The sequence below is a fragment of the Lissotriton vulgaris genome, chromosome 2_1 (assembly GCF_964263255.1).
Source record: "Lissotriton vulgaris chromosome 2_1, aLisVul1.2, whole genome shotgun sequence".
NCBI classification, from domain to species: domain Eukaryota; kingdom Metazoa; phylum Chordata; class Amphibia; order Caudata; family Salamandridae; genus Lissotriton; species Lissotriton vulgaris.
Window position 1 is genome coordinate 839,680,200 of NC_141687.1, and position 14,936 is coordinate 839,695,135.

The 14,936-nt window shown below is 45.4% G+C and overlaps 1 protein-coding gene across 2 annotated transcripts in view; it reads left to right on the top strand.

Annotated features, from left to right (window-relative positions):
• The window catches only part of LOC147731260 (UDP-glucuronosyltransferase 1A5-like), a 629,871-nt gene that overhangs the window by 218,889 nt on the left and 396,046 nt on the right, over positions 1-14,936 (top strand). Inside the window, exon 1 of one of the 2 annotated variants that reach the window (XM_086956281.1) lies at positions 3,891-4,744. The exons of the other annotated variant lie outside the window; for it this stretch is intronic. Coding sequence (XP_086812407.1) covers positions 3,896-4,744 — 849 coding nt within the window. The 5' untranslated portion in view covers positions 3,891-3,895. Of the gene's footprint in view, positions 1-3,890; positions 4,745-14,936 lie in introns of those variants that run through there. 2 annotated transcript variants of the gene reach the window in all.

The window sequence follows — 14,936 nt, forward strand, 5'->3', positions numbered from 1 at the left end:
TGATAGCCTTCTGTTTTCCCTGTTTGTAATTCTGGGACCCTAGTCAGTACCGCAACATAAGGGGCCGCTTCTGGCGGAAGATCAATTTGCAAAATGGGGCCAGTGTTTTTTCTAGTATCTAAATTGCCCCTGCCATTGTTACCCCGTGTTACCGCTGACCTGATTTCATTTCCCGCTGGTCCATCGGTCCTAGTTGGTTTAGTGGCAATAGTTGGAGTGTGTGTTTTATCTGGTAGTGTATGTGTGGGTTCTAGAATTTTATTTGCCTTACTGGTGTTATGCGTCGCTGATTCCACTGTTACAGATTTAATACTTACATTGGATGATAAGTCCCTTAATAAACCTGTGTTTGATTTAACGGCAACTTCTATGGTCCCCAATAGGTCAGCTATCCTCTTTACTCTTTCAACTAGTGGAAGAAGTAATGACTTCACTAGGACTTCAATGTTCCCTATTAACTCATGAGTTGGTGGAAAAGGCGCTGGGATCTTGCCTGAGATTGTATTTACTAATATGTTCCCTGTTCCTGTAGTTTGATTTATTGGAGAATGTGGGTGAGTCTTGGCCAGTTTAGCCTGTCTACCCCAGTGTCTATTTCCCCCTCTTTTCCTCTTTAATGTATGCCCTTTAGATAGAATTTGGCCCCAGGGTTTTTTTGTTACAGTGGGGCTCGAGGCTTTCTGAAGCAGGGGTTCTTCCGAAATTATTTCTAAGACAGGATCAGCGCTAGAATCCTTGCTACTATGTGACCTATTGGGCTCAGATAATGTTGTAGCATCTTTAAACAGGAGAGGAGTGCTAATATCGCTGTGAGAAGATCTCTCCTTGTCCGGAGTAGGCATCGGTGAAGTCACTAATTGGAGGGGTCCTAATGATGAGCGTTTATTCTGGAATTCAGTTGATATGCGGCGCTCGTGATGGCTATCTCATGCTCCAGCATGGAGGCCGCCCTGGTAATAAACTGATTGAGCGTCCCCCTTACAGACCTGCCCACTAATGATTTCCTTCCGTTCACAGCCCTTGGTGACATATTCCACAATCTTTGTGCTCAGGTACTTTGTGACCTAGAAAGTAATAAGCAAGGGCCCCACCAAAAACACAATGAGGCAGAAAGTGAATAAGTGAGGCAGCAGGATCTTGGGCAAGATATCACAGTACCTTCGAGTTTTTGAATTCCCAAGTAGTCTGATGATAGGTGGAAAAGGTATGGCCCAGCCCTGCCTCCTCTGGCCTTTGAGGGCCACAGAGGGCCCGCCCTTTGCCTGGGCTTCGCCCGGCGCTCGTTCCGCGCGCGTCCCGTGTAACGCGGGAAGATGCGTAACTAAATAGGAAGTGATGGGGGCGGGAAGAGGACCCAGGTGCGGCCGATGTTATCACGCACAGACTGCTGGTCCTCTCAGTCCCACCCCTTTAGCAAGTCGGCAAGTCCTCCGGTTTTTGGCCCAAATTCGGCAGTATTCCACGTAAGTTCAGTAAAAGAGCCCCACAGGTATTAGGCACAGGATTCCAAAGACTGCAACACCACGGCTGCGAGCGGCACCTGGGTCACTGCAAGGAGTTAGGAGCAGGCTGCATGTGCCTGTGAGCAAACCTCTCACAGCTCTCTACCGGGCGATGAGCTGAGGGGGCACCCTTCACGCACTGAAGACTGGGGGTCCCCCGCACCGCGGGGGCTGCGGGCGTGTTTCTTACACCCCTGAGACTAAGTTGACTGGGGAGAGAACTTTTTAAAGATATGTATTCCTGGGTCCCACGAGTTGAGGAGATGAAACGGCTCAGGTTGGATAGTAGTGAGAATAGAGATAATACGGAGTGGTGTGAGGTTTAGGTTTGTGTAGCAAAACGGAGGAACTTTGAGTAAAATCTGACCGTCTGTCACCGCCTGGGCGGGGAGTATGAGCTTTCTAAGAGGAATAATGTACAGGACCTGCAGGAGGAAGACCTTTTGCAAATTTCCAGGACAGATTTGCAGGATTTGGTTAATTCTGCTGTTCAGGCTGCACTGCTGAAGCCTTCTGCCAAAAAGTCAAAAGGGGAGAAGGATGAGGACATGGACAATTCCATTAAGGGGAAGTATTTCCAGGGTTATGTATTTTCCGACATGCTAACCCATATTCGTGAGGTCCTGGGGTTTGATCCTAAATCCTTGGCGGACGATGGCGTTTGCTCCCTGTATATTACCTCAGTGGTGGATGAATTGCCTTTCCATGATGTCATTAAGGACATTCTGGCTAAGCAACGGCTTGAGGTTAACAACCAGGGGATTGCTTGCTTTTTGGGAAAGCAGCATCGCTTGGCAGAATTTGATGTCCAGTTTCTTCAGTTTCCTAAAGTGAATTCTATTTTGTTTTCAATGGCTTCTTCCTCTTCTTTGTCTTTGGAGGAGGCTTCCCTTGCTGATCCTGTTGAGCAGAAGGTGGAGTCAGCTTTGAAATGTTCTTATGCTGCTTCTCATTTTGGGATTCGGCCTAGCACTTACTCTGCCTATGTCTTGCAGTTCCTCATCAAGGATTTCGAAAAGTTGTTTGACTGTCTTCAGGATCAGGGGGATCCTACTCCTATCTTGGCACAGGTGGAGGTTTTGGCCCAGTTTCTGTCTGAAGTGACTTTTGATTTGCTGTGGACCTTCTCCTTAGCTGCAGGGGTAGCGGTGGCTGGTTGGAGGTCTCTATGGACAAAGCCTTGGCGTCTTGAAGCGGTTCAGAAGGCCTTGACTCATAAACTGCTGTTTGAGGGTCCCTAGCTTTTTTGGGACGATTTGAACACAATGGTGCTGTGGTCTACAGAGGAGAAGAAGTTGTAGAAGCCTTTTCAGAGTGTGCAAAAGACAAAATACTTTCTCCATAAGTAAGGCTTTCACAGTGTTCTCTCTTCTTCTCAGCCCTCTCTGCGGTCGAGGCTGCGTTCCATTATAAGTCCCTGCCTCAGCAGCAGCCCAGGGTGCTGGGCAAAAGCAACTATGCCAAGGTGGGGGCTCAGCTCCATTTGTTCCTGCAACAAATGGTCAACAAAAAAGAAAAAATGTTCAAACCAAAAACAGTGATTGCTTCAGGGAAGGTCAACCTGGATATAAAAAACAGGACTGCGTCTTCGATTGCAGTAGGTCTTTTACCCCATAAATTCATGTTTCATAATTAACAAGAAATACCAGAAGCTACAAACATAATGCACGAAACTAGAAAAAGTAAAATCCCTACTTTGTCAACCTATCTTCTGTGTGTGTTTTGACTGCAGCATTGTTTTTTATTCAAGAAAAGGTAACGTTCTACTTAAAAACTGAAACGGTAACTGCTAACAGCGTTTTCAGTGGATAGCAAAAGTACAATTTCGAGGAAAATGTCTGAATAATTTTTTTTTTTAAAAAGGCAGGATATTAAAGCAACTCAGTATGGAACAAGCAGGAGAGAAGCTAGGGTAAGGTATGCACCATTCCTATCTCTACACTGCAACGTAGCAGGTTTCTTAGCAGCTCGATATTCTGCCTAGAAAATACATTTTCTTCACATTTTAATTCTGTTGAGAAATGATGAACACAACACAGAAATAATGTGCTCACTTGCATTTAGTGGAGTGTGCCTTGTCCCCTGCTGCCCTCGTCTCCATCTTGTATTTTTACATCTACCTTGATTGGCTTTCCTCCATAACAGCCTGGCAGAAGCAGTATGAAAATCAGCGCTTGCATCAGTTATGAGTTCCAGATAATCATTCAAACAAAAAATTGTGCAACCATTAGCCTTCTTTCGTGAACACAGTGGATGTAGGTACCTTGTTAAAGTTCAATATTTGAGCACCACTCGCCTTTGCCAGATTTCTCATAGAGTGGCCTGCCGCCAGGCAAACTGATTACAAAAGCCAGTGCTTTCATGCTCCTTGTAGCAGAGCACCCAGTGCTGAGATGACTCCACAGGGACCCCTCCTCTTCCTTTTCTTGTTCTGGAGCACAGCTGAGGGTGGGAAGCTCTTGGTGGTGCCTCAAGATGGAAGCCACTGGCTCAGCATCAAAGCGATAATGGAGGACCTTGGACAGCGTGGCAATGAGATTGTGGTTATAATTCCCGAGATCACTTTTCTCATCCAGCCATCTCAACATTACACGCTGAAGACCTACCCAGTGCCGTACACACAGGAAGATCTCAATGATCAATTAAAAGACATTAATGCGTTTAGTTTTGATGAGCCGTCTCTCATAGAGCAGTTCTTGGCTGGTACAAAGGAATACAACATGTTAGTGTGCCATGTCAACCTTCTGTTCCAGGGCTGCATGAGTCTCTTACAAAATAAGGGTGTGATCAGGTACCTGGAAGAGAGCCACTTCGATGCCCTGTTGACAGATCCAGCCTTGCCCTGTGGGGTGATTCTCGCTGTTCGGCTCAAGCTCCCCCTTGTGCAAGTTTTTCGTGGTTACCCTTGCAGCTTAGAGCACAAAGCCTCTTACTCGCCCAGCCCACCTTCCTACGTCCCAAGGTGTTACACCTCCCACTCTGACCACATGAACTTTGGAGAGCGGGTCCGTAACCTCATCGCTAGCTATCTAGATCACTTGGCTATATGTAGTATCTATGGTCAATATGAGCGCCTCGCTGAAGAAGTGCTACATAAGGAGGTGGATATTATGGAGCTCATCGGCCGCGCCTCGATCTGGTTGGTGAGGTATGACTTTGTGTTTGAGTACCCACGACCGGTGATGCCCAACCTGGTCTTCATTGGAGGTCTAAACTGCAAACAGAGGAAGACGCTGAATGAGGTACATCATTCGAGTTACCGGGATGTGGGATTCTTGGGATCTGTACAGTGATTACATTTATGAGTTCTCAAAGGTCAATAAGTGATAAGTGAATATCGACTGTTCTTCTAGTTTAAGGTGTTTGAATTGAGAACCTGTAGTGATGGATGACTGGAGGAGAGAAGTCATTTGTAAAGTTCTTCATCTCGAATGAGGCATTAGAATGGTAACATTTGCTGCATCTTGCCACTGTGCAACCCAGCCCTATGTAGATCTGATATGAATTACCCTTTTAATCAGTGCTCATGCACAGCTGAGTACACTTGAACAGCCTTACCTCAGCGCTTTGAATTTGCTGCTTTTTTCAATTTGATTTTTTTGGCAGGCCCATTACAAAGCGACTGCATTAAATAACGTAGGTTCCAATATTAGTTCTTGTGATTGTGATTCTGTTGCCTCGCTAGCAGAAGAGATTCGATCATTTTTCATCATCCTATGGTGTTTCTACTAACTCTGATAGTGCAGTAAAGATACCTTTGATTCTGCTGACAAACCAACAAAGGTAAACACAACAAAGCTATCATGGTCGTGCTTTTAGGAGCACAGTGATCCCTTATTCAGGTAACACTTTGGCAACTTTTTGTGCGCTGATGTGTAGAGAATTCAGTTCTTCTTCAGAGGTAAACCCCAAACCCAATGGTCCAGAAGGAGTTTGGGTTTTCGCAAACATTGCCAGAATTTAATTTCGATGGACCAAAGTATACTACATCTTTGTTCTATATCTGTGTTTTATAGGGGGAGAAGGGAATGGAATGTAATTAGAGCACTTACTATATCTTTTCCTACTCAGGTACTTTCCTTCTACAGCAAGCAAACCTGACATTCATGCCTGTAATTGGCAAATATATTCTTTCCTTCATAAAAAACACACTCCTAAAATTTGGAAGGCACCTCTTTTTTATTAGTCAGATTATAGAGGTGAAACAGTTATATTAATTAAAAATATTCTCCACCGTCCTAACTCCCAGTACAAGAGACAGCTTTTGTTATAGATCAAAGCCTTTTAGAAAGCATAGCTGTCTGGTTTGCTAATGACTTCTTGGGGGCATTCGTAAAACTTCCCTGGGAATGCATTCTGGCCATTGCTTATCATTGGCTTTGCAGTGTGTAACTCATATTTGCTTGCCTTCTATTTGCTGGTTCTATTTGTTTTAGGCTGTCCAGCTTGAGTTTGTTCCTTCTGTTGCCCAAAACCTATTTACTGTATTCTTCCACCACTACAGCCTTTACATCTTGTTCTTATCTTGTCACATTTGCGATGCATTCAGAGACAGAGGTCAAATGTCAGGCTCTGTCTTCCAGGGTGCTTGGCGTTTACTTTTCTTTCTCTGACTTCAAAGTAAGAGGATTTATGTGACAATCGTGCTAGCTACTGAGGTTGTGCTTAAAGAAGGCTATTCAGGGGGGGCTCCTCCATGTGGGCGGAAGAGCATCGCCACACTGCCTTCTCGCAGTGCGAGAAGCAGAAACATAAAATGGTATTATAAATACCATTTTCTGCTTCTCACACTGTGAGAAAGCAGAAGACTTTGGTTGGGGGGCGGGCGGATGGGCGGTCCTGCTCAAGGGAAGGGGAGGAGTGGCTCCCCCACTGTTTTGGGCGCTGACTGTTTGGTCGGCCCCAGTGCAGACCAAACAAGTCATACACACTCTCTTGTTTCACCATGTAGGCTGCATGCAGCCTACATGGCGAAAATGGCCTCCCCATAGACGCCTGTGTGGTCAGGGTCCCTGCCAATCACAACGCTGTATTTACAGTGTTGTGATTGGCTTAGGGGAGGCTGCTTGCTTCCTGCATGGAGCAGAGAAACAGTGATGACGTAGGACGACGCAGGACAGGACCGGGCCGGTGAAGGTAAGTTATTTTTTTTAATGATTTATTTTCCCCCCTCCGCGTGACCCCCCAGCCCGTGAGTCATGCCGGTGGCAACTGAGGCTGTACATGTTATTTTTTCTTCTAGCCACAACATTTAAAAGTCTGTAAATGAACAGTGCAGATATTTCAGGATATATAAGAATTGGTAAGGCACAAATAAAGCTCTTTTTTTGGTAGTTCTAAAGTGATGTGGAAACAAATATTGTAACACGATGTAAAAAATCAATACACTTGGTGATGATACTTCCACACATTATCGTTTGTGTGCTGTATACTTTTATCAATAAAACTGTATATCTGCGCAAATGTAATTGTCATTTCAGTTGAAGATGTTTTGTCTGTAATGGTGGCAGTACGCTACCACACCATGCATACTTCACTTTATGCCACTCCACTCTACACTACACCACCAAAGACCACTGCAGTCTATTCTACACCACTCCACACTATGCCACTCTACTCCACATTGCATCATTGAACTCTATTCTGCACCACTCCATTCTACTATCTACTACACTTAATTCTATCCCTCACTGCTCTACACCAGTATACTCTGCCACTGCCCTCCACGCCAATGCACTCTATGCCACTCCACTAAACTATACCACAATGCACTCTATGGTAGTCTGCACTGTAACACTGCACTGTCTGACACTATATGCCACTGCACTCTACTCAGCACCATTTCACTCTTCACTACTCTTCTCTGCACCACTGCACTCTTTGCCACTGACTCTACAGCAACGCACTGTACACCACAACACTTTATGCCACTCTACTCTCCAAAGCTTCACTAAACGACACTCCATGACACTGCACTCAATTCTGAAACAATCTACTCTACTCCACTCTATTCCACTGTGCACCGTTCCACTCTATGGCCATGCCATCTAACTTGCACCAGTCCATGCCACTCTATTCTACTTCATTGTGCTCTATGTGACTGCACTCAAAGCCAGGGCATTCAACACCACTTTACCCAAACCCAATACAGTCTACACCACTGCACTCTATGCCATTCTACTCTGGACCACGGCACTGTACGCCACTATAGTCTACTCTGCAACATTTTATGCCACTCTACACCATTGCACTCTACGTTACTTCACTCTGCACGACTCTACGCTGCTGCACTCCACACAAATGCACTCTATGCAACTTTACTATGCATCACTCCACTCTGCTCTATACCACTCTACGCCACTCGACATCAATGCACTATACATAACTACACTCTACACCACTCTACTCTGCATCACTCGACTCTAAGTCACTGCACTCTAAGCTAATCCGCTCTAAGCCACTCTTATCTACTCTACTTTACTGCACTTTATGACACTGCACTCTACTCTGAATGCAATATACTCTATGACACTGTTTCATTCTGCACCATTCCACTCTATACCACTGCACTCTAGACCACTACAAACTACCCTGTGTCACTTCACGCCATTTGTTCTACCCCTCTGCACTCTACGACCATGCACTCTACACCACTTTACTCAAAGCTAAAACACTCTATACCACTGCACTCTAATCCTGTTTACTCTGCACCACTGCAGTGTCCCCCACTATACTCTACTCTGCAACTCTCTTCTCCACTGCACTCTACCCCTCTCTACTCTACACCATTTCACTCTACACTAATGCACTCTACGCCACTCTACTATGCATCACTGCATTCTGTTCTGCACTGCTTTACGCCACTCTACATCAATGCACTATACACAACTACACTCTATGCCACTCTACTTTGTATCGCTCCACTATACGCCACTGCACTCTAAGCCAATCCACTCTAAGTCACTCTAATCTACTCTGCATCACTGCACTCTACGACACTGCACTCTACTCTAAAACAAGCTACTGTAGGACTCTTTATTCCAATCTGCACCATTCCACTCTATGCCACTGCATCTACCCTGTGCCACTTCATGCCACTTTGTCCTAACCCTCTGCACTCTATGGCAAAGCACTCTACACCACGTTCCTCATAGCTGATACACTCTATGCCACTGCACTGCACCACTGTTCCCAGGTGCGTGCTGTTACCCGGAGCATGCAGTGCTGTGTGTGGAGCGCATCCCAGGAAACACCCGTTTTGCACGCCGCTCGCTTTTTTAAAGTGCACAGCTGCGGGGTTATTGACACTTTTAAAACTTTTTTTGTGCTTGGCATAGTGTGCCACCCGACCTGTATTTTCCTGTTTCAGTTGTGGCATCCAGATGTATGATACAACAAGTAACATCATACCTGCAACAAGTCAGACTATTGTCTTTGAAAGTGGTTGCTACTTGCATAAGATAAATAAGCAGCAACTATTGCTTTTCTAATATTGAAAGAGCTTCCACTTAAAGCCCTGATGACACCACCTCAATTTTGCTGCCCCTGAGGTTCAAACAGAGAAGGGACGCAACTGTTAGTGAAGAGAATACTCCAACAGATGGATCAGTCATTTACACACTTGCAGCTGCCATCTGCTCAGACCTGCATCTTGACAAGATTAAACATCTTGGCAAGGCCTAACCAGCCTTCTACCCTTCTTAGTTCGTTCAAGTGAGCACGGTTACATAGAGCAAATGTTTAGGAATGACAAGATGGCGAAAAAGGCTCCTTATAGAACCCCAACGTCGATATGCAGAGGCACTACTTCTGAAGCATTGCCATACCACACTCCCTGACATATCTTTTGTCCTTTTTTCTTCCACTCCCCAGCTGCTCCCGTCATCTACTTCTCTTGTTTTTCCTCTTCCTCATATCTGTTCCGCTACACGTTTACCCATTTTCTCCTTCTCCCCATCCCATTCTTGTCTCTATTTCCCTCTCTCTGCCTGTTCTTTGCTTTCTCTCTTACCGGTTTTCCATTCTCCGTTCTCCCTCCCAGCTCTCCAAACCCTCTGGCTGCCTCTTACCAATTTCTCCATTACCCCTTCTCCATTTCTCATCTTTACACCCCCCTGACATTTTTTTCCTTTGTTCCTCTCTTCCCTTTTCCCTGCCACTAAATCCTATTTCTCACTAGTCTCCTCTCCTTTTCCTTCGGCTGTTATGTTACAATTTTGAAAACACATACCACTATCCCTGAATATTAGTTGGAAGCACATTTAGAATCTGGACCAGTGTGCCTCTGTAGTGTTGGTGACCTGGCTAAAAAGGACATAAAAAAGCTGAAATTGAATCATAAATCCAAAGCTGTTCTGATCAGGGGCCCCAGAAAAGCGTTTGGCCCAGGGCCCTCCAAATCCTTAAGATGTCCCTGTGCATTTGTTAAAGTTTTCATGTTAATCCCAGCACCCATCATGAGCTACAATTAACATGAAAACCTTAACAAATGCACACAATCATCCCACAGCCCAGCCCTATTAAGAAAAGAAATGCAGCACCGTAGCTGCCAAGGTTTCAAATTGCAATGTGGGACATTTTCATAATTTCACTGTAATTGTTTGTGCCATTTGAACAGGGACGGCTTTAGTGCTGGTGGCGCCTGGTGTGGCATTGTTTGTTGATGCCTCAATCACCACCTCCACCACGGATACTCTCAATACCAACCTTTAACAGTGCCCTTCAGGTCCAGAACCCCTCTCTCTTTCATATTTATTTTAATAACGCCACTCATACCATTGTAAGGTGTTAAGCACTTTACATCATTTTACATCACATACACATTACACAGAGACACTGAATCATAGTGTGTAAATCAATGTATAGGAAATGTTACATCAGACAGAGGAATACATTTTGTAGGAGGCACAAGTCGTCCATACTGGTAGACAGTATAGTTTAAAAGTTCTTGTTCTGAAGAAGCACACACTGAGAATTTAAAACGTAACACCATAGCTTTACTGATACGAATTGATTTCTACACGAGTGAAACCTTTTTGCAACATTAGGATAATTAAAGACTGGGGGATAATTCATAATGTCCTAATCTATAACTTACAGTGTTCATGCTGCTCTTTGATAGTTACTAGCTCACTGTTCTATATTAGGATTTAAACGTATAAACTGCAGGTGGGAATGCAACGTCTTTTGATTTTTTTATGCACAAGTTTGGAGTGATATTTGACGCGGCACACACGCGCGGTCTGGTTCCTGACGCACATAGCCATGGCTGCAGCGCACAGAGACCCTACTTTGCAGCACACAGAGGAAAACAATTTGAAAGAACATTGATCTGCACCACTGCATTGTACCCCACTATACTATGCTCTGCAACTCTCTACATCACTGCACCTTACCCCCTCTACTCTACACCATTTCACTCTACACCCCCCCACCACTGCACCTGCTGCACCCCCAGCCACTCCACAGCTTACTGTGCTCCTATACTTTAACAGATAGAGGTGACCATTCTACTGTGCACATAAAAGAAGGTTAATGGGAATGTGATTTATATCACATACCATAAGAAACTGTATACCAAACAAATGAAGTATACTGTTTTGGAATATGGGGTTACTGATTAATCTACTACAAGAATAATTTATTTTTTGTATATAATATGGTGAATGAAAGAAGGATCTTTCATTATTATATACATTTTGTATTGTGCCTTTCACTTTTTGATCGAGCACAATCTGTCTGGTTGCAAAAGACCTATTGTGAACTTACCAAGAGTTTGCAGGGGCTTAGAGCCTGCCCATTGTTAACCACGTGTCGGCTTTATTGCCACACACATTTGCTTTCTTCTTATTCAGTGTCTTTCCTTGTCTAAGCTTGCACATCTTGTGTTTGTCCTCTCCTTGAGCATAGTCTCTTTGCCATCTCTCTGACTAGCTGGCTTCTATCCTTCCACTGCCTAATTTTAAGGAACTTTTTTTTCTTTTTGTTTATGCACTCCATGAGAGTGCATGTGTTTTCCAGTTCTCTCCTTCTTGCTCCCTAGCTCTCAGCAAATGCTCTGTTGGGTGCTTTTCTTCTCTCTCCTACAATCCTCCCACCTGAAATGAAACATAAATTAGTAAATATTCGGTGGGAGGTTCCCTTTAATAGGTAATGAAAACTGAATTGGTTAAACCAGATGACTGCAGATGTTTGTGTGTGTAACTAGTTACAGAACTGAATTGTGGCGCTGTGGGGATAAGTGATGCATATTGTATAGTGCTTGAAGGTCCCAGCGTGTGATGGAAAGCACAGTGAATATGCAAGTCATAATTCTAAAATAGTATTGCACACAGTATGAGATAGGCTGCAGCAAAATGCTAAACGGATTTATGGGGAGATTTACCAAAAAGTCAAGCAATGCAGAGCAGCCCCCGTGTGGCTGTGCTTTATTGTGCTATTTACAACAAGGGGTGGTGAGGGACAGAGTCTCTGAATTAAGCAGAAAGCTCTCACCCAGTCAAGAGATCAGGGCTAGATCCAACACCGTTTTTTAGCTCACTGCACCATCCCAGTTTCAGAACCTGGCTGTATGCAAATTAGTCTGTTCCTGTCCCAGTGCATGATGGGAACAGGGCAAACCAAACTACAAAAGCCAATTCTTACACTGGGAAGGAAACAAGCTCCCGGGGACCGGTTTCTGGCATTACAGCCGTCTTCGGCCCGGTTTGCTTGAATCCTGATGGTGCAATGAGCAAGGGTCTCACATCTGAGAATACCCTTCCACGCTTAGGGTGGACAAAAATATTTACAACAAGGGGTGGTGAGGGACAGAGTCTCTGAATTAAGCAGAAAGCTCTCACCCAGTCAAGAGATCAGGGCTAGATCCAACACCGTTTTTTAGCTCACTGCACCATCCCAGTTTCAGAACCTGGCTGTATGCAAATTAGTCTGTTCCTGTCCCAGTGCATGATGGGAACAGGGCAAACCAAACTACAAAAGCCAATTCTTACACTGGGAAGGAAACAAGCTCCCGGGGACCGGTTTCTGGCATTACAGCCGTCTTCGGCCCGGTTTGCTTGAATCCTGATGGTGCAATGAGCAAGGGTCTCACATCTGAGAATACCCTTCCACGCTTAGGGTGGACAAAAATATTTACAACAAGGGGTGGTGAGGGACAGAGTCTCTGAATTAAGCAGAAAGCTCTCACCCAGTCAAGAGATCAGGGCTAGATCCAACACCGTTTTTTAGCTCACTGCACCATCCCAGTTTCAGAACCTGGCTGTATGCAAATTAGTCTGTTCCTGTCCCAGTGCATGATGGGAACAGGGCAAACCAAACTACAAAAGCCAATTCTTACACTGGGAAGGAAACAAGCTCCCGGGGACCGGTTTCTGGCATTACAGCCGTCTTCGGCCCGGTTTGCTTGAATCCTGATGGTGCAATGAGCAAGGGTCTCACATCTGAGAATACCCTTCCACGCTTAGGGTGGACAAAAATATTTACAACAAGGGGTGGTGAGGGACAGAGTCTCTGAATTAAGCAGAAAGCTCTCACCCAGTCAAGAGATCAGGGCTAGATCCAACACCGTTTTTTAGCTCACTGCACCATCCCAGTTTCAGAACCTGGCTGTATGCAAATTAGTCTGTTCCTGTCCCAGTGCATGATGGGAACAGGGCAAACCAAACTACAAAAGCCAATTCTTACACTGGGAAGGAAACAAGCTCCCGGGGACCGGTTTCTGGCATTACAGCCGTCTTCGGCCCGGTTTGCTTGAATCCTGATGGTGCAATGAGCAAGGGTCTCACATCTGAGAATACCCTTCCACGCTTAGGGTGGACAAAAATATTTACAACAAGGGGTGGTGAGGGACAGAGTCTCTGAATTAAGCAGAAAGCTCTCACCCAGTCAAGAGATCAGGGCTAGATCCAACACCGTTTTTTAGCTCACTGCACCATCCCAGTTTCAGAACCTGGCTGTATGCAAATTAGTCTGTTCCTGTCCCAGTGCATGATGGGAACTGGGCAAACCAAACTACAAAAGCCAATTCTTACACTGGGAAGGAAACAAGCTCCCGGGGACCGGTTTCTGGCATTACAGCCGTCTTCGGCCCGGTTTGCTTGAATCCTGATGGTGCAATGAGCAAGGGTCTCACATCTGAGAATACCCTTCCACGCTTAGGGTGGACAAAAATATTTACAACAAGGGGTGGTGAGGGACAGAGTCTCTGAATTAAGCAGAAAGCTCTCACCCAGTCAAGAGATCAGGGCTAGATCCAACACCGTTTTTTAGCTCACTGCACCATCCCAGTTTCAGAACCTGGCTGTATGCAAATTAGTCTGTTCCTGTCCCAGTGCATGATGGGAACAGGGCAAACCAAACTACAAAAGCCAATTCTTACACTGGGAAGGAAACAAGCTCCCGGGGACCGGTTTCTGGCATTACAGCCGTCTTCGGCCCGGTTTGCTTGAATCCTGATGGTGCAATGAGCAAGGGTCTCACATCTGAGAATACCCTTCCACGCTTAGGGTGGACAAAAATATTTACAACAAGGGGTGGTGAGGGACAGAGTCTCTGAATTAAGCAGAAAGCTCTCACCCAGTCAAGAGATCAGGGCTAGATCCAACACCGTTTTTTAGCTCACTGCACCATCCCAGTTTCAGAACCTGGCTGTATGCAAATTAGTCTGTTCCTGTCCCAGTGCATGATGGGAACAGGGCAAACCAAACTACAAAAGCCAATTCTTACACTGGGAAGGAAACAAGCTCCCGGGGACCGGTTTCTGGCATTACAGCCGTCTTCGGCCCGGTTTGCTTGAATCCTGATGGTGCAATGAGCAAGGGTCTCACATCTGAGAAAACCCTTCCACGCTTAGGGTGGACAAAAATATTTACAACAAGGGGTGGTGAGGGACAGAGTCTCTGAATTAAGCAGAAAGCTCTCACCCAGTCAAGAGATCAGGGCTAGATCCAACACCGTTTTTTAGCTCACTGCACCATCCCAGTTTCAGAACCTGGCTGTATGCAAATTAGTCTGTTCCTGTCCCAGTGCATGATGGGAACAGGGCAAACCAAACTACAAAAGCCAATTCTTACACTGGGAAGGAAACAAGCTCCCGGGGACCGGTTTCTGGCATTACAGCCGTCTTCGGCCCGGTTTGCTTGAATCCTGATGGTGCAATGAGCAAGGGTCTCACATCTGAGAATACCCTTCCACGCTTAGGGTGGACAAAAATATTTACAACAAGGGGTGGTGAGGGACAGAGTCTCTGAATTAAGCAGAAAGCTCTCACCCAGTCAAGAGATCAGGGCTAGATCCAACACCGTTTTTTAGCTCACTGCACCATCCCAGTTTCAGAACCTGGCTGTATGCAAATTAGTCTGTTCCTGTCCCAGTGCATGATGGGAACAGGGCAAACCAAACTACAAAAGCCAATTCTTACACTGGGAAGGAAAC